This window comes from Panthera uncia, chromosome B1 (assembly GCF_023721935.1).
Source record: "Panthera uncia isolate 11264 chromosome B1, Puncia_PCG_1.0, whole genome shotgun sequence".
NCBI classification, from domain to species: domain Eukaryota; kingdom Metazoa; phylum Chordata; class Mammalia; order Carnivora; family Felidae; genus Panthera; species Panthera uncia.
The window spans coordinates 98,503,975-98,524,329 of record NC_064811.1 but is presented as its reverse complement, the minus strand read 5'-3'; the positions used below and the strand labels follow the sequence as shown (position 1 = coordinate 98,524,329).

The following is a 20,355-nucleotide window of genomic DNA, read 5'->3' as shown; positions in this document are numbered from 1 at the left end:
AGATGGACAGATGGATAACTAACTTAAGTTGGAAGGTTTGACCATACAACAGTACACAAAATACATTTCAAAGGGAGTTGTTAGACCCCAGAGCCTAAATTTAAACATAGGTATGAAAGATGATGGCAATGGAGAGATTTTTTGAGGATTATTTCACTGGAAAGAGAGATGTACTGTGGGTGAACAATGATACAAGTTGTTTGCGGTGTACCTCATGACGATCACAGAATTCAGTAAGGATCTACTGCACTAATCCTGTCTTCATCGAAAACTTTGAGATCTTGCCCATCATATTTTTTGCATTAGTATTTATTTTTTAAGTGTTTCACTAAAATATTGTTTATCTTGATTGCTGAGCTTTTTGGCATCCCCTTTACTTTTGCTCTTAAGGTGAGTGCCTTACTGGCTTCACCCTAGTCCCAGTCCTGATTGAGGGGGACCAGGTGATGATGTCTGACCCTCACCTGTGCCTCTAAAGCAGCCTATTACAGCAGGATAGAGGTCGCTCGCCAAGGAAGGTACCCTCCTCTCAGAGTGGGTCAAAAGTGTGGGAATTCTAGGAACTAGATGAAAACTAATGGTAGGTATAGTAACCTGGGATCGTTTAAAAAAGTATCCTGTCCAAGAGGATAGTCTGAGAGAATTGAGGGTGACCTCAGAGTTGGCAGGGCAGAAGCCGAGGGGCACTAAGAGTGACCCAACTGAAGGTAAGGCACTGCTACATCTGGAGAGTGAGACTGAGGTCTGCCTCTCTACCCTCCACTCTATCCTCTATCCCTAGAGGTGACAAAGCAAGAAGGTTTAAGGCATACTCTCCCCAGAAGACTGCCGGCCTGCCTGCAGCCAAGCCCTAGAACGAAGGTAGGATGTAGAAGAGAAGCCTTAACTTTGAATGAAGAGTAAAGTATTCTTAATATGTTAGACAAAACATTCCTAAAAACTGAATTAAAACTATAATTTTGATATTAAAGTGGCCTTAGGACTCAAGGCCCTGTTGCAAAACTCCAGGAGCATTATTCCCATTAGAATCTATTGGAGCTAAACTCCAGGAGACTCATTTACAAAAATTACAGTGCCAATGGTGCCCCCTGGAGTTGTGTGACTTGGAGGCTGTGATAGAACATTTTATTACTTGAATAGGCAGGAAAAACAAGGGACTGACTGGGTTTTTAAGCAAGCACAGGAAAAAAACTTCTCCCAGTGAAAGATAAAGACAAAAATAAATTTGCATCTTAGTTAAACTCCGCAAATTGTGCTCATTCAACTTATGGTTACAGAAGGATGAATAGAGGAATGAATGGATGAATAAACAAGCAGATTGTAAAAGGCCAATTTAAGTTATTGAAGAGCGTGATTCTATTTAAATTAATCTCTTTCTTTAACAGGGAGATGATTTAAGAAGCAAATTCCTATTGAAAAGGGTATAAACATTCATTGGGGGCAAATTTCAATGTCTGACTGCCTTATGTTATTTAGGGACTTTATCTGTATTTCAAAGGTTGGCCTTCCAGATAGATTAGCTCACTGAAAAGAGAAGCCTGTACCCTGATGCCCTTGTGAGATACTATACACATCTGGTACAGCTGGCATCTGCTGTTTGCTCATCAGTCTCTGACAGCCACCTGGGGCGTTCCCACATCACTGTGGTTCTCTTTTTTCCAGGCTCACTTTCCTTATTTTCAGTTCTCATTTCTCAGCAAGGTTACAACAATATTTAATTAGCCTTTTCTCCCAGATGAGCCCCTCAAATCCCTCCCACATTTGGTGCCAGATGAAACCTTCTAAAGTACAAATCTTGATCAAATGAAGATACGTGCATGGGTATCTACACACACAGCAATTTATATGAGTATACACATATCCATGCTTATGTGTATATACACATACATATGTATACTAGAAATGTATAAAATATATACATACACATATGTATGTGTACAAACATACATATAAACTAAAAACTAGATGAATAATACATAAATATTACATTAACTATGTACAGTTGGTAGAATTATAAGTCCTTGATCAATATTTTTTCTTTATGCCTTTTTGTATTTTCTAAGTTATCAGCATTCACTGCTCATTAACCTATAATTTAAAATTTTTTTCTTAGGGATGTAGAGAAGTTTTTAAAAATTTTAAAAATATTTATTTTTGAGAGAGAGAGCCTGAGCAGGGAAGGGGCGGCGGCAGGGGGGGGGGGGGGGCGGGGGGGGGGAGACAATCCGAAGTGGGCTCTGTGCCAACAGCAGCGAGCCTGATGCAGGGCTTGAACTCATGAACCGTGAAATCATGACCTGAGCCGAGGTTGGACATTCAACCAACTGAGCCAACCAGCCACCCCTGATGTAAAGGAACATTTAATGAAATTGAAAAATGTTGACAGGGTTGTTAATTTTTAAAGATTTGTATAAGCCCACGTATTTGTGTAAAATGAATATTTCATATGAATGAGTGGTGTGTGTGTGCTAGTACTGACTACCGTGGGAGATGAGACCTTGAGTAATTTTTATTTTTCTTTGTTCTTAGCTATATTTTCAAAAATTTCTATAGTGATATATACAGTCATGATAGTTTCCCCAGTAAGTGTGAGTCTCTGTGGCAAGGATGCAAAGCTATGCTAGAAGGTATAGCAAAGCCAACTGATGCTTTTCCTAAAACTGGTAACATTTTCTTGATTTCTAGAGGATTACTTCTGCCACGCCTAAAAAGTAGTGCTTTGGCAACACTATTCTTTCACTCTAAGTTTGCTTCATTTCATCAAGGAGCCAAAGTCCCTGTAGTATTCTGCCAACCAGAGAGCTTTGAAGCCTATTATCTACAATTAATTTTCCTCTGAAAAGCCTGCAAATGGAGGCTCCTTAATTAGGCTGAAAAACAGGGAGGGAGTCAAAATATTACACTGGGTAAACCCATGACCCTAGTACCAAAATAGAAGGCAGTAGGGTACGGTTCACCATTAAACAACCTGCTAGCTGGTCAAACACTCACATGCTGAAGCCAGGCTAGGAAACAAATGACACTTCTAAATAGACAACAAAGTCTTTAATTAGGATACATATGGTTATTTTGTACATATTTTGTACCCATTTTGTATTGTCTCTGCCCTCAAATCTGAAAATCTCTTAGAAGAAACAAGTTAATATATACTACAATCAGTATAGTAAGTGTAAAGAAAAAGGGTCATTATGATGGCAATACCGAGCACAGGCAAAGAGCCCAGCAGGAAGGAGGAAGGCAAGGCAGCTCGTTAAACAGGTGACACTGAGCTGATTCTTCAATGCTAAGTGGGTGTTAGGCAGAAAGAGTATGGGGTAAGACGTGGGATTTGCATGCAGAGTTAGGAAGATGTACAAAATACAGAGATGTGAGACATCATAGCCCTTTGGATGGGGGAAGAGTAAAGCTGGGTGAACAGAAGTAAGGAATATAGAATTTTATGCTGATGGCAAAACAGAATCACTGAATGGTAATAGGCAAAGACAGGACATGGCCAAATGTGCATTCTATGAAGATAATTCTCTGGACAAAATAAATTCTGAGAGACTGAAGGAGGGCAACACCATTTAGATTATTGTAGTAATCTAGGTGAGAAATAGTGGCTATTGGAAAATACAAAGAGGGGATACATTTAAGTGATAATAGGGAGTAAAAGTTAATTTGTTGATAAAATGTAAAGCCAAGAATAGAGGAGAGGGAAGACTTTAGAATTATCCCTAGGATGGCAGGACCAAGCACTCACGTAGGAAATATAAGAGGAGAAAACAAGGGTGATTGGAAAGTTAAGCTCTTTTCTGGTTGTGTGGACTTTGAGGTGCTGATAAAGCATGCAGGTAGAGAAACCTTGTCAGGAATAGGTACCCAGTAGGAGAGAGATCTGGGTTGTAGCTCTAAATTTTGGAGTCACATAGATAGAAACTCAAGACATGGAAATGAAATCTTAAGATGCAACATTTTTTTAAATTTTTTTTTTTACATTTATTTATTTTTGAGATACAGAGATGAGCAGAAACTGGGGAGGGACAGAGAGAGAATGAGACATAGAATCTGAAGCAGGTTCCAGGCTCTGACCTGTCAGCACAGAGCCTGACGCAGGGCTAAAACTCACAGACCATGAGATCATGACCTGAGCTGAATTCAGACGCTTAACCGACTGAGCCACCCGGGTGCCCTAAGATGCAACTATTAATATAAGGTGACAAATGAGGGAGAATTGCCCATGGAAAAGCCTAAAAAGGAGCATTCAGATTAGTAAGATGAATATCAAGAGAGAATAAAGTCAGGAAAAGAAAAGGAGAAATTCCAAAGGCGGAAGAGTCAATGGTCTGGAATGCTGCAGTGACATAAAGGCCAAGATGTGTGCATAGTGTTTGGCAACAAAAAAGTCATCTATAACCTCAGTCAGTAGTTTCAGTGGAGTGGCGAATATGAAAGCTGGTATTGCAGTAGATTGAGGCAGTAACAGAAGAAAATAATGTAGAGACAAGTATAGGTCATTTTCTCAAGAAGCCTGGCTATAAAGGGAAGGAGAAAGACTGATTAGTTTCTAGAAACATCAAAAGAATCTAGAGAGAGTTTTTTCACATCTTAAGATGAGAAAGACTTGACTGCCTTGATGTGGAGAAAAGATTCCACCTCAGCAAAATAAATAAAAGAGAAATAGAGAGGTGCTGGGGCGGGGGGGGGGGGGGGGCTGATCTTTGCATGCACCTTACTATTATATTTTCAAGTCTTGCTTCCTCTTGACTGAAACTGTATGTATTCATTCTTCTACTTCTCTACTTTAGCATAGTGCTTAGGTCACAGTAGAAATGCTAGTATCTGTTAAGTGAATAAGTTGGTAAAAGAACTTAGAGGAGTAAAGAAAGTAGTAACAGGTAATATTGAAAATAAAAAGGCATAAATTGAGGGAATTATAATTTGATGGTTTATTTCCTCTGTGGAGTAATATATAGGTCATCTGCTGAAGGCAATGGAAGAAAAACTATAGGAAAATGATTAAACTCAACACCAAAAAAAAACACCCCAAAAATAATCTGATTAAAATGGGCAGAGGACCTGAATAGACATTTTTCCAAAAGAAGACATACAGATGGTCACCAGACACATGAAAACATGTTCAACAACACTCATCATCAGGGAAATGCAAATCAAAACCACAGTGAGATACAACCTCACCCATGTCAGAATGGCTAGTATCAAAAAGACAAGGAATAATAAGTGTTAGTGAGGATATGGAGGAAAAAAAAAAAAAAAGAAAACTTGCACACTGTTGGGGGAATGTAAATTGGTGCGGTCCCTATGGAATACAGTATGGAGGATCCTCAAAAAATTAAAAATAGAAATACTGTATGATACAGTTAATTCCACTACTGGGTATTTACCCAAAGAAAACAAAAACACTACTTTGGAAAGATCTATGCACCTCTATGTTTACTGCATCATTACATACAGTAGCCAAGATATGGAAGCAGCCCAAGTGATGAACGGATAAAGAAGATGTGGTGGTGAGGATGGTGGTGATGGTGGTGGTGGGGGGGGGGCCAGCGGTGTGTTTATATATACAATGGAATACTACTCAGCCATAAAAAAGAATGAGATCCTGCAATTAGAGGACATGGAAAAACCTAGGTGGTATTATGCTAAGTGAAATAAGACAGAGAAAGACTAATACCATATGATTTCACCTCTATGTGGAATCTAAAAAAAATACTCTTTCTCTGACCCTCCCCTGTTCATGCTCTCTCTCTCTCTCTCTGTCTCAAAAATAAATAAATGTTAAAAAAAAAATTAAAAAAAAAATAAATAAAATGAAACCAAAAAATAAATAAATGAACAAAGCAGAAACAGACCCATAAACACAAAAACCAAATAGGTGGTTTCCAGAAGGAAGAGGTTAGAAGGATGGGAAAAATGGGTGAAAGGGAGGTATAAGCTTCCAGTTAGAGAATGAATAAATCACATGACTAAAAGGTATAGCATAGGGAATACAGTCAGTGGTATTGTAATAGTGTTGTATGGTGACGGATGGTAGTTATGCTTGTGGTGAGCACAGCATAACATATAGAGTTGCTGAATCACTAGGTGGTACACCTAAAACTAATGTAACTTTGCATTTCAACTATACTTCAATAAAATAATTTTAAGAAAGGATAAAACTCCACTTTTAATAGAAAAAAAAAGAATGATTAAAGATACAGTTACCATCACGAAATGAGAAGGGAATTGATTGGGATACAGAGAAGTCTTGCCAGGCAGTGCGGAAGATTCAGCTGAGACTAGAAACCATGTGTGTAATAGCACCTGGCCTAGTGCAGGGAAAATGTGCAAGAGAGTTTTTCTTTTAACTGGTAACAGGATATTGATTAGATAGAGAATGTAAATAAACCAGATAGGGACTCCAATTTGGAGAAAATAAAGAAAACTGCTGTTCCCTCCAAGCCATTTTCTCCCAAGCGATGGGAGAAAATGAAGGAACCGAGAGGACAGAGTTGTGGTCAGAGAGTCGCATGTTAAATTTTACAGAAGGAACAACTCTAGTGAGGACAAAACACAGGTCATAGCCCTGGATGTAAAGAGATAAAGTGCAATCAAAGTAAAGGTTACTAGAGATGACGAAGTTAAGGAACTGTGAGGCCAGAGTGACAAATGGCTTATCTGTGTGGACTTTGAGGTCACTCAGGATGATGGCAGGACACAGGAGACGATGATGAGCCAGGTGCCAAGATCTCCAGTGGTAGATGGTAGACAGCAATGTTACATGGGAACAGATGGTAGATAACGACAGATGGGGTAAACCACAGATAACTGTGGTGAAGTAGGCTGGAAGGTGATAGCCAAAAGGAAATGGTCTCAAAAGAAAAGACAAAAAAAAAAAAAAAGGCAGAAACATGGTTTAGATGGGGAAGTAGAGAGCTGAGATTAATGCAAACCCATCTTCCAATGTCTGTGGTATGAGGGGCATAATAGATGAATGATCTTCCATTCAAAGTGCTTGAGGGAGACTCATTATTTGGGGGACAGAACTAGATTACAAATAAGTCAGAAAATGTGGGGTGCCTGGGTGGCTGAGTCGGGTAAATGTCCAACTCTTGATTTCAGCTCAGGTCATGTCTCACAGTTTGTGAGTTCGAGTCCTGCCTCAGGCTCCTTGCTGACAGTGCAGAGCCTGCTTGGGATTCTCTCTCTCTCTCTCTCTCTCTCTCTCTCTGCCTGTCCCCTGCTCACACTGTCTCTCTCAAAATAAACAAACTTAAAAAAAAAAGAAGGCAGACAATTAAGGAGTTGTAAATCCTTCATGCAAGACCATTCAACTGACACATGTAGATCCCATAAAATGGCTGTCCTGGTATTAAGGACAATCAGCAAGCCACACTCACCATTATATGGTAAATGTCCTGCTATGCACTGCTATAATTCTACAGTCTTTGGAAGAAAACCAACCAGCCGTGTCAAGTGCAAAATCTAAGACATAATTTAACAAGTCTTAATTATTTCTAAAATTTAGAAGATTATGGTTAAAACATAATGAAGTAGTCTCTGTAGGCAAACATTAGAATTCTTTCTCATACCCCATTCACTGGTTGGGGCTGGACATAAGTCTTTCCTTTTTTTAATTAATTAATTTATTTTTCGGAGAGAGTGGGCACATGCACAGGAAGGGCTGAGAGAGAGGGGGAGAGAGAATCCCATGCAGGCTCCACGCTGTCAGTGCAGAGCCCAACATGGAGCTCAATCCCACGAATAGTGAGATCGTGACCTGAGCCAAAATCAGAAGTCAGATGCTTAACTGACTGAGCCACCCAGGTGCCCCAGGATTGGACAGTAATCTTAAAACTTCTTGTTGCTCCTTCCACAGGTCCCTCAAATCCTTCTCTTATACGGGCCTGATAGAGATGACTATTTTTCTCTGACATGTGAAAGTTAAACAAGTTGGGATTGAAATCCTCAGGTGATTAGAAAAGGCCTGAAAATGCTGTTTTCCATAAATGATACATATGTTTTAAATACTCTAGAAAAATGTTCCCTCCTACTATACAATGGAATAAAAGGATTTCTCTGATCTCTAGAAAGCTATTCCTTTGTGATGAGCTTGAAACACTGTACTGCCCTTCCTCATGATGTCTCTGGTCTTCATGATGATACTAATATTTCCTTGGCTATCATGAATCAGCTGTTTTTGTCTGTTATGACTTTAATGGGACCTTTAGAAGATCATTACATTTGGGAGAAGTAGGCTTACCTGACCCACTCTTGGTAGTTCAGGACAGGCTTCTTAGACCTATCCCAGTGGCCAAGCTGGGACCTGAAGCAACAGAAAGCATGCACATCCAGGAGACTGGAGACTGAAAGAGGTTTAGTATGCTTGGACCTTGGAGGAAACAGTAAGGAATGTCAAGAGACTGGAGATATGAGTAGAGGCTTCATAAGCCACAGTAGGAATGCAGTCTGCATAATCCCCTGAAGGAATGGGATAGGGATCAGCAGGAGCTTCTGCTGATTTCCTCTTCTTCCATACCATTCAGTAGCTGTTGTGGACTATGAAACCCAGAGAGAGACAGAGCACAGCTTTACCTCCATAGCATCTGCACCCACATGCAATGCATACCCAATCCACCCACTCTCCCAAGCTGCAAGACCCTAAGTCTTCTGGCATTATCAGAGAAGAACATAAAGAACTGGGTCTGCAATCAGCTGGGGGGTCCAATTATATCATCAGTAGGAGAAGTCTGTAGGGAACTTGGTCTATAGGTTCTGTATAATCTTTCCTAGGTGGTGTCAGGTAAGTGATAAGAATTGAGAAGCTACAGAGTTGGGAAGCTGGAGAAGGAAAAGTACAACGTTAAAAATTTGATCTAGTCATTTAAAAAATCCAGTGATTCCAATCTATAGACAAGAGACTCCTAACTGACTTTAAATTAGGATACTAACACTGATAAATGGAAGACTGAAAAGTTTAACATGTTCATTCTGTTAGTAGGTTGGCCTGAGTCCAAGTGCTATTTGCTTACCTGATGCTACTCTGCTCCTTCTGGAAAGCTCAAATGTGGCCAGGAGACAAGATCATGTTCCGAAGGCACTGTTAGGTGAACAACGGTAAGAAGCCACTTCTTGCTTTTTCCTGCCTACCTTCCTAACTGGGTCAGACACTTTTATTTCAGCCATGAGAGTACAGAGTAGACAAATGTATTCCTGGAGGGAGCTATATGGCATCATGTTATCGTTAACAGGCAAATCCAAGTCATACCCAATCCCAAGTTAGTCACCAGTGAAGTCACTAAATACTTAAACAACTTTAAGGTGACTTTCTAATAAACAGCAGAAAGACAAGGATTTTATTTACAAAAAATTAAAGTGGCTTGAGACCTGGGAAAAATATAAAAGTTTATTAATACTGTTGGAATTTCTTTCTCAGAGAATGAGGAGAGAAAGATTTACTGAGTACTTGATGTCTACCAGTTGCTCAGGTGTATGTTTTATATAATTTGTTCACACAACCCCATGTATTAGGTATTATTATCTTCATTTTATAAACGAAGAAACTGAGGCTTAAACAGATTAAGTAATTTCACCAAGGTCCTATATAGTAATGGGTGTTCTAGGCAGTATTTTTTTTAAATATGAAATTTATTGTCAAATTGGTTTCCATGCAACACCCAGTGCTCATCCCAACAGATGCCCTCCTCAATACCCATCACCCACCCTCCCCTCCCTCCCACTCCCCATCAACTCTCAGATTGTTCTGTTTTTAAGAGTCTTTTATGGTTTGCCTCCCTCCCTAACTTTTTTTTTCCTTCCCCTCCCCCATGGTCTTCTGTTAACTTTCTCAGGATCCACACAAGAGTGAAAACATATGGTATCTGTCTTTCTCTGTATGGCTTATTTCACTTAGCATAACACTCCCCAGTTCCATCCACGTTGCTACAAAAGGCCAGATTTCATTCTTTCTCTATGCCACGTAGTATTCCCATTGTGTATATAAATCACAATTTCTTTATCCATTCATCAGCTGATGGACATTTAGGCTCTTTCCATAATTTGGCTATTGTTGAAAGTGCTGCTATAAACATTGGGGTACAAGTGCCCCTATGCATCAGCACTCCTGTGTCCCTTGGGTAAATTCCTAGCAGTGCTACTGCTGGGTCATAGGGTAGATCTATTTTTGATTTTTTGAGGAACCTCCACACTGTTTTCCAGAGCAGCTGCACCAGTTTGCATTCCCACCATCAGTGCAAGAGGGTTCCCATTTCTCCACATCCTCTCCAGCATCTATAGTCTCCTGATTTGTTCATTTTAGCCATTCTGACTGGTGTGAGATGGTATGTGAGTGTGGTTTTGATTTGTATTTCCCTGATGAGGAGTGACGTTGAGCATCTTTTCATGTGCCTGTTGGCCATCTGGATGTCTTCTTTAGAGAAGTGTCTATTCATGTTTTCTGCCCATTTCTTCACTGGATTATTTGTTTTTCGGGTGTGGAGTTTGGTGAATTCTTTATAGATTTTGGATACTAGTCCTTTGTCCAATATGTCATTTGCAAATATCTTTTCCCGTTACATTGGTTGCCTTTTAGTTTTGTTGATTGTTTCCTTTGCAGTGCAGAAGCTTTTTATCTTCATGAGGTCCCAATAGTTCATTTTTGCTTTTAATTCCCTTGCCTTTGGAGATATGTCAAGTAAGAAATTGCTGAGGCTGAGGTCAGAGAGGTGTTTTCCTGCTTTCTACTCTAGGTTTTGATGGTTTCCTATCGCACATTCAGGTCCTTTATCCATTTTGAGTTTATTTTTGTGAATGGTGTAAGAAAGTGGTCTAGTTTCATTCTTCTGCATGTTGCTGCCCAGTTCTCCCAGCACCATTTGTTAAAGAGACTGTCTTTTTTCCATTGGATATTCTTTCCTGCTTTGTCAAAGATTAGTTAACCGTACTTTTGTGGGTCTAATTCTGGAGTCTCTATTCTATTCCATTGGTCTATATGTCTGTTTTTGTGTTAATACCATGCTGTCTTGATGATTACAGCTTTGTAATAGAGGCTAAAGTCTGGGATTTGTAGGCAGTATTGAAACCCAAGTCTTTTTGTTTCTAAAATACATCTTCATTTTACTGTACCACATTTCTATTCCAGTGACCAGATACATCTATTTTTCTAACCTAGAAAGATATATTGGATCCATCATTCATGGCCTTCTAAATTCTCAAATGACCATAAGCAGTGAATTACCTGAGAGACTAGTCCTTGGCTTTAGAACTTTTCTACTGTTCTCAACTTGAAAGTATCCCAAATGATGAGGTTTTCAGTATCTTTGACAAAAGGGAGAAAAACAAAGTTGAGGTAATCAACTTTTTTCCATAAAGCTAGTTACAAATGTAAAAGACTTCTATTATTCTAAAACTACAATCTCTCTCCCCCAACACCCCTCTTCCTCTCCCCGTCTCTATGTTCTGATGTCTTTTTCTCTTTTAATGAAACAATGGAGCTAGTAGAAGGTAGTTTGCTTTTTAACATGCTTACTTGATCAAATAATAAGTGGGCAAGTCCACTGAAAGAGTGTGTCCAATGAATATAATCAAAATTACAAACTTAATTCTGTTCCCCAATTTCCTGTTCAAATGTGTTAGTTATGTCCTTCCTCTAACTGTGAATGAAATTTTGGACATGCTCTGTAGCTTCTCTATTGACCTTTAGTTAATAAAATGTTCTCAGATCACATTCACTCACAGTAATAGTCTCTTTTTAGTAAGTGATAAGTTCAGGCTAGTTAATAATCAAAACTCTGATCTTCATAGTAAGTTAATGGGTTTCCTCTACCAGCCCAGTCCTGCTCCAGACTGAAAGCCTACAGTGGGGGAAGGGAGAGATATGGTGACCTCCTTGTATTTTTTCCTTTTTAGCTGACCTCCATGGCCTCGCCCTACATACATACTGAGTTTTAGCTTCTGATTGCACCAGGATTGGGGATGAGGGGGAATAAAACAAAGATATGGTTTTAATTAATGGCACAGCTAACATCTTGCTTTTGTTTTCTCTGCCCATGGCAGATGTTTGAAACAGATTCTTTCTCTTATAGAAGCTTTCATGTAATCTAGCTACATTTCTACCTCTTAAAATTTTTCTCAGTGGCCTATCACCATTCAAGACCAAAACAAAAACTTAGTGAGTACTTATTCTGTGTCATGCACTGTACCAGGTGCCAGGATATTTACCAACCCAAAAGCACAATGTGAAAGAACATATTAGTAAAATAAATAAATTTTCAGTCTCAATATCATATTAAGTTTAACTTTTTATTTAAATTTGGTCATAAAGTCTTACTTTACAAGTTAATTGCTATTGTAAAAAAGGGATAGGTCATTAATAGTCTCATTTCTCAGATGTTATTTGATATATGTTCTGAATTGTGTTACCTCCAATGCAGTGTGCACTTTGAACTTATAAGCAGAAAATCTATTTTCAAAGAGTATGCATTCGAGTTATTGAAATAAATGTGCTCACAAGTTGTAGTTTAAGACAGAGTAGGCATTGTTTATCATGTTTTACAGTTGACTACTAAATAACATGGGGGTCAGGACCACCAACCAGCCCCATGCAGTCAGAAATCCTTGTGTAACTTTTGATTCCTCAAAAACTTAACCATTAATAGTCTACTGTTGACTGGAAGTTTTACTGATAACATAAACAGTCGATCACATATTTTGTATGTCACATGTATTATATACTGTATTCTTACACAATTCTTATTTCTCTAGTAAGCTAGAGAAAATACTTTAAAAATACATTTAAAATACTGTGCTGCATTTATCAAAAAAAAATCCATATATAAGTGGCTCTGTATAGTTCAAACTCATGTTGTTCAAGGGTCAACTGTAATTCAGTTGAATTTCAGGAGAGGAACCAAGAAATTTATAGAAAGATAAACTATGATGGGTTGGCATTAGTGTAGTTAGGTGACCTTTTAAACTTTAAACTTCCACATCACAGTATGAAGTTGGTTCTGAGATAAGAAATAGAATAAATTGTCCCCTAAGGACAGACCTGAATCTCTGACTGCCTAGAGGCTCACTCAACCGGAGATCATGGCTTTTGATGGTACTTGGAAGATAGACCGGAATGAGAACTATGACAAGTTCATGGAAAAAATGGGTAAGGACTTAATTCTTCAGTGGCTTATTTTATTCCTCACAGATACTTTCCTTTCTAATTCTGTCTAAACCTCAGGGTTTAGGGAATGCTCCTGTTCTGGTGGTAAGGATCCAGAATGTATGATGGTTCAGAGTAGGGAAAATAATATTTTCACTTCTTATATTAGGAAGACTACACTGTCTCACTAGTAGAAGCAAAGATTCTTTGAGTTCTCTGGAACAAAAAAGATCCAGGTAGGTTTCATTCACTCTTTAACTAATGATTGTGCTTATACCATTGAAAACTGACTTTTTTTGTTTTGTTTTTTTTGTTTGTTTTTGCTTAGAGAGTAAAAAAGGGCAGTGTGTAATGAAAAGCTCAAAACTTTGAAACACTGAATTCTAGAGGATGGAAAAACAAAGATCATATAGAAAAGCAATGGGAAAAAAAAAGTTCTATCAAAATTCACAATTCTAAATAACTTAGACTTAATTCTCATTCCTCTGACATGTAAAATTGGGGGAATAATCTCATGATTCCATGTGGTTTCTGTGTGAGTTTTAGCTAACTTTAATATCTATTCCAATACTCTGGAAGTCCATACATTGTACAAGATGTGCAAACAAACTTGTGTCATTCCTCAAAAAATAAAACCTGCATCAATTATGTCTTATAGTTCCAGAATTCCATGTTGAAATTTATGGAATTTGCACATTCTTACACTAATGAATTTGACTGCAATATTTGCCAATTTTCTCATTTTTGTGACAGTCAGAAATGCTACAAAAAGCAAGGAGAATTATGAACTTCAAAATTTGAAAGCTATTATGGAAAGTGAAAAAACGTTTTAAAAACACTGTTTTTGCAGAATTAAAGTTCCTTATAAATATATGAAAATATTTAATCCTTCATTTGACATTTCTGGAATTTAGTTTACTTAACACTGAAACAAAAAGTTTGATAACTGTATTAAAATTATTCAGTTCTAAGATCCTACAATTCTAGTTTTCATTTAATTTTTCTTAAGTTTTGGAAAAATAGCTTGAATCACTACTCTTGATCTAAGCTTGAACTTTTTCGGCAAGAGGCATTCTGAATGTTCTTGTGCAAAGACAATGCTATCAGGCTTTCTTCCCCACCCTCAAAACATACATAAACAAATAAGTAAAACAGGACTTGTTAAAATAAACACTTTCAATGGCATTTTGACTTTTTCTCCAACATCTTCTGCTTTGCAGGTGTTAATATGGTGAAAAGGAAGCTTGCAGCTCATGACAATCTGAAACTGACAATCACACAAGAAGGAAATAAATTCACGGTCAAAGAATCCAGCAATTTTCGTAACATTGATATTGTTTTTGAGCTTGGTGTCACTTTTAATTACAGCCTAGCAGATGGAACTGAACTCAGTGTAAGAAACTTTTTATAAGCAATGCATTCTTGATTTTTTTACACAATACTAAAATAATCTGTTTTCTTTCATTGGATGTGGTCTAATTAAGTCTCCTTCATTTATTGAAGCAGCCAATAGTTTATCCACATTGTATCTTGCACAAATTGGCAGAATATTTAACTATAATGTTTTTATTTTCATACACATCTGTAAATAGTCTGGATTGAACAATAAGAATTAGAAAAACATCCTTCAGGTGATTAAGTATAGACCTATTATTCATAAAGAAAATGATAGCTCAGTGTTTTCAACTTATTATATAACTGATAGCAATAAAAACTTTCATATTTCTCTAACTTAAACATAATAGTAATTTAATAAATATACCAAAATAGTAAAATAAGTGAATAAATTAGTTAATGGATAAGTGACAAAATGGGAAAGTCTAATGGTACATTGTAGGTCACTGGGAATATACCTTTTAATGTTTAAGATAAAAAATTTTAGAAAGTCATACTTTCAACTGATTTTTTAAAAACATTTTTGTCCTCAGGATTTTGTAGTTAAATTATATGCTGGTAATGACAAACTGTGAAATATCACTTATGGTCATTTTTATTTATTATTTATTTTTTAAAGGTTTTATTATCAAACAATCTCTACACCCAGCTTGGGGCTGGAACCCACAACCCAAGATCAAGAGTTGGATGCTCCACTGACTGAGCCAGCCAGGCACCCCTATGACCATTTAAAAATTATTACAACAATTATAAAATTAAAACAAACACAGGATTGTTAGGTTCTCCATGAAACTAACTTGAACTATGACTAAATTTAGAACACTCGTTGTAACATGAAACATTGAGAAAAATGCTGTTCATCTACCTTAAAGTTTAGCATTTGGAAACAATTGAGTGAGACAAGCATAATGATTACCAACACATACTCTAGAGCCCCAAAACCTAGGCTGAATCCTGGCTCTGTGACTTTAGGTGAAGTACTATGCCTCAGTTTTCTCAACCATAAAATGGAGATAATAATATCTACTTCACAACGTTATTGTAAAGATTGAAAAAGTAGATCTATAAATTCAGAACAGAGGGCACCTGGGTGTCTCAGTAGGGTAAGCATCCAACTCTTAGGCTCAGGTCATGATCTGTTTATGAGTTTGAGCCCTGTGCAGGGCTCTGTGTTGACAGCACACGGCCTGTTTGGGATTCTCTGCCTCTCTCTCTCTCTCTCCCAAAAATAAATAAACATTTAAAAATAAACAATAAACTCCCAAAAAACCCCACCTCAGAACAGTGTTTGACATACTTAAGACCCTAAAAAATATTATCATTATTATTATTTGTTGTGGTTACTATTATTATTATTTTACTTATTATTATTATTATTATTATTATTGTTATTTTACATATGTAGGGTGCTTGGAGCCTAGAGGGAAATAAACTTGTTGGAAAATTCAAACGGGTAGACAATGGATGTGAACTGAATGCTATCCGAGAAATTGTAGGTGGTGAACTGGTCCAGGTGAGTTGTAAAAATATTACAGCTATTTCTTAAAGACAAAAATAATTACATAACAATAATTTTATTTTGTGATTCCTGAGTTATAGCTTCAACAAATAAACTAATACTTTTCTCATAAATCTTATTTTAAAAAGATACATATTTTCTGATGCCTATTTATTGAAGAGAGCTTATATATATGCCAAATATATCATTGCCTATTGATAACCAAAAAATGTGTTTTAAAGTGGGCATATCCTGTCTCTGTATAAAATGTTGCTATCAAGACTAAGAAAAAAAAATATTATAATCATTTCAAAGTTATAATAATACTAATACTTTTCTTAATTTAGCCTTAAATCTTAATGGCAAATTCTTCTATGTTTGTTAACACCTTTCAGACTTACACATATGAAGGAGTAGAAGCCAAGAGGATCTTCAAAAAGGAATGAGCTTCGTTTTTGGAGCACAGCCCAGAACACAAATTGAATAGAAAATCTATACTGTATTAAAACTGTTTTTCTCTCCCTGATTAGTCCTTTTGTAAACATAACCAGTGACTTATATTTCTAGTCTTGCCAAGGCAAAAGAAGTAAAAGCTAATTAGGATTTAATTTGTTTTACATTCTCTAAGATGTACATTTATTGCTGTATTCCTGTTGGAAAAGAATTTGTGACATGTTTTAAAACAGATGAATAAACTTTGTTCCCACATTGCTTTGTAGGTAGCTTTTCCTTTTAAAAAAAAAAAAAAGAAAGAAAAAGAAAAAAGAACAAAAAGGAGGGGCACCTGGGTGGCTTAGTTAGTTAAGTATCCAACTCTAGGTTTCGGCCAGGGTCATGATTTTACAGCTCGTGAGTCCAAGCCCCACAGCAAGCCCCACATCTGGCTCTATGCTGACAGTGTGGAGCCTGCTTGGGATTCTCTCACTCTCACTCTCCCTCTCTCTGTCCCTCCCCTGCTCTCTCTCTCTCTGTCTCTCGGTCTCTCTCTCTCAAAATAAATAAATAAAACTTAAAAAAAATTTTTAAATAAAGATTAAAAAATAATTAAATAAATAAAGTTATGCAACATATGCATTGATAGACTATACTTCCCCCCACCCCCACATTTGGTAAACTGAAAACACAGACTGGATTGGGGTCTTTAAAATCTTACACTGGTTGTGATTTTTCAGCAGAAACTTTGCAGGCCAAAAGGGAGTGGCAGGATATATTTAAAATGCTGAAAGGGAAAAATGTATAACCAAGAATACTCTACCCTGCAAGGTTATCATTCAGAATTAAATGAGAGATATAGTTTCCCAGAGAAGCAAAAACTAAAGGAGATCATCACTAAACCAGCTGTACAGGAACTGTTAAAGGATCTTCTTTAAGTGGAAAAGAAAAGTCCACAACTAGAAATAAAATATACGAAAGAAAAAATCTCCATTGTAAAGCAAATATATGATCAAGGAAGTGCATTTGCTACTTAAAAGTTAGTATGATGGTTAAAAAACAAAAATAGTAAAAACACCTATAACTACATAAATAGTTTTAAAATACACAAAATAAAAAGATATAAAATATGACATAAAAACAAAACGTGGGGAGGGGGTTAAAATGTAGTGCTTTCAAATGCATTCAAACTTAAGTGACTATCAGCTTAAAATAGACTGCTATATAAATAGATCAATATGGAAAAACCTCATGGTAACCACAAGCCTAAAATCTATAATAGATACACAAAAAATAAAGAGAAAAGAACCCAAACATAACACTAAAGAAAATCATCAAACCACAGGGGAAAAGACAAAGAACGGAAGAAAAAAAAAAAAAAACTACAAAAACAACCAGAAAACAATTAAGAAAATGGCAATAAGTACATACCTATCAATAATTACTTTAAATATAAATGGACTAAATGCTCCAATAAAAAGACATAGATTTGCTGAATGGATAAAAATAGAAGACCATCTATATGATGCCTATAAGAGACTCTATTTTTTTAATGTTTATTTATTTTTGAGAGAGAGAGAGACAGAGAATGAGCGGAGGAGGAACAGAGAGAGAGGGGGACAGAAGATCCAAAGCAGGCTCTGTGCTGATAGTAGATAGCTGAATGCGGGGCTTAAACTGACAAACCCTGAGATCATGACATGAACCGAAGTTGGATGCTTGACTGACTGAGCCACCCAGGTGCCTCAAGAAACGCTCTATCTAAAGACACACACAGGCGGAAAGTGAAGAGATGGAAAAATATTTTACATACGAATGGAAATGAAAAGTAAGTTAGAGTAGCAATACTCATATCAAATAGACTTTAAAACAAAGACTGCCACAAAAGACTAAAAAGGACATTACATAATGACAAAGGGGTCAATCCATGAATCAATTAATTTGTAAATATTAATTCATCCAACATTGGAGCACCTAAATATATAAAGCAAATATTAACAGACATAGAGAAATTAACAGTAATACAATAATAGTAGGGGACTTTAACACCCCACTTACATCAAAAGATAGATGGTCCAGGCCAAAACAAAAAACAAAAAACAAAAAATCAGTAGGGAAACAGTGGCCTAAAACAACACACTAGACTAGATGGACTTTACAGATACATATATATAACATTTTATCTAAAAGCTACAGAATACACATTATTTTCAAGTATACATGGAATACTCTCCATGATCAACCACATGTTAGACCATAAAACAAGTCTCAACAAAATCAAGAAGATAAAAATCATATCAAGCATCTTTTCTGGCCATAACATGAAACTAGAAATCAATTACAAGAAGAAAACTAGAAAAACCACAAACATGTGTAGACTAAACAACATGCTACTAAACAATCAATGGGTCAATAAAGAAATTAAAAAGGAACTAAAAAAATACCTTGAAAATGGAAACACAAGGCTTCAAAATTCATGGGATACAGCAAAAACAGTTCTAAGAAGGAAGTTCATAATGATACAGGCCTACCTCGAGAAACAAACAAAAAATCCCATATAAACAATCTAACTTTACAACCTAAATAAACTAGAAAAAAAATAAAAATAATAAAGCCCAAAGTTAGTAGGAAGAAGGAAATAATAAAGATCAGAGTGGAAATAAATGAAATAGAGACTAAAAAAAAAAAAAAAAGAAAAGCAATGAAACTAAAAGCTGATTCTTTGAAAAAATAAGTAAAATCAATAAACCTTTTGTTAGTTCCATCAAGAAAAGCGACACAGGACCCAAATAAAATCAAATGAAAGAGAAGTTACAACTGACACCATGGAAATCTAAAGGATCCCAAGAGAATACTATGAACAATTATAAATCAACAAAATGGAAAACCTAGAAGAAATGGATAAATTCCTTGAAACACAGAACCTTCCAAGACCAAATCACAAAGAAATAGAAAACCTGAATGGACTGTTTACAAGTAATGAAATTGAATCAGTAATTTAAAAACTCCCAAAAAACAAAAGTCCAGGAGCAAAAACTGTTACAGATGAGTTCTATCAAATATTTAAAAAAGAGTTAATACCTCTTCTCAAATTATTCCAAACACCTGAAGATGAAGGAATGCTTCCAAACTAATTTTACAAGGGTAATATTATTCAATACTGGAACCAGACACCACAAAAGAAGAAAATTACAGGTCCATATTCCTGAATGACACATACGCAAAAATCCTCAACAAAACACTGACAAACTAAATTCAACAATACATTAAAAGGATCATATACCACAATCAACTGGGATTTATTTCAGGGATATAAGAATGGTTCAACTTCTATATATCAATCAACGTGATACATCACATTAACAAAACAAAGCATAAAAATCCTATGATCATCTCAATAGATGCAGAAAGAGCATTTGACAAAATTCAGTACCCATTTATGATAAAAAGTCTTGAAGTGGGTATAGAAGAAATGTATCTCAAAATGACAAAGGTCAAATATGACAAACCCACAGCTAACATTATACTCAAAAGAGAAAAGCTGAACGCTTTTTCTCTAAGATCAGGAAAAAAACAAGGATGCCTACTCTTGCAACTTTTATACAACATAGTATTGAAAATCCTAGCCACTGCAATTAGGCCAGAAAAAGAAACAAAAGGCATCTAAATTTGAAAGAAAAAGGGGCACCTGAGTGGCTCAGTCAGTTAAGCATCTGACTTCGGCTCAGGTCATGATCTTGCAGTTTGTGGGTTTGAGACCCTCATCAGGCTCTGTGCTGACAGCTCGGAGCCTTGAGCCTGCTTCAGATTCTGTGTCTCCATCTCTCTTTGCTCATCCCCAAGTCATGCTCTGTCTCTCTCTCTCTCTCTCTCTCTCTCTCTCTCTCTCAAAAATGAT

The 20,355-nt window shown here is 36.6% G+C and overlaps 1 protein-coding gene across 1 annotated transcript; it reads left to right on the top strand.

The window, feature by feature from the left end:
• The first annotated feature begins 13,068 nt into the window (after positions 1 to 13,068).
• On the top strand, positions 13,069 to 16,471 carry FABP2 (fatty acid binding protein 2). Its single transcript, XM_049630047.1, has 4 exons — positions 13,069 to 13,135; positions 14,353 to 14,525; positions 15,933 to 16,040; positions 16,421 to 16,471. The coding sequence occupies exons 1-4, from the start codon at positions 13,069 to 13,071 to the stop codon at positions 16,469 to 16,471; spliced, it is 399 nt and encodes a 132-aa protein (XP_049486004.1).
• Positions 16,472 to 20,355: the final 3,884 nt, after the last annotated feature.

Excerpts from the sequence above, each read along its gene's own strand:
- FABP2 (XM_049630047.1), top strand. The coding sequence starts at position 13,069 with ATGGCTTTTGATGGTACTTGGAAGATAGACCGGAATGAGAACTATGAC. Across the intron at positions 13,136-14,352 it reads CAAGTTCATGGAAAAAATGG|GTGTTAATATGGTGAAAAGG; the intron begins GTAAGGACTTAA and ends TCTGCTTTGCAG. Across the intron at positions 16,041-16,420 it reads TAGGTGGTGAACTGGTCCAG|ACTTACACATATGAAGGAGT; the intron begins GTGAGTTGTAAA and ends AACACCTTTCAG.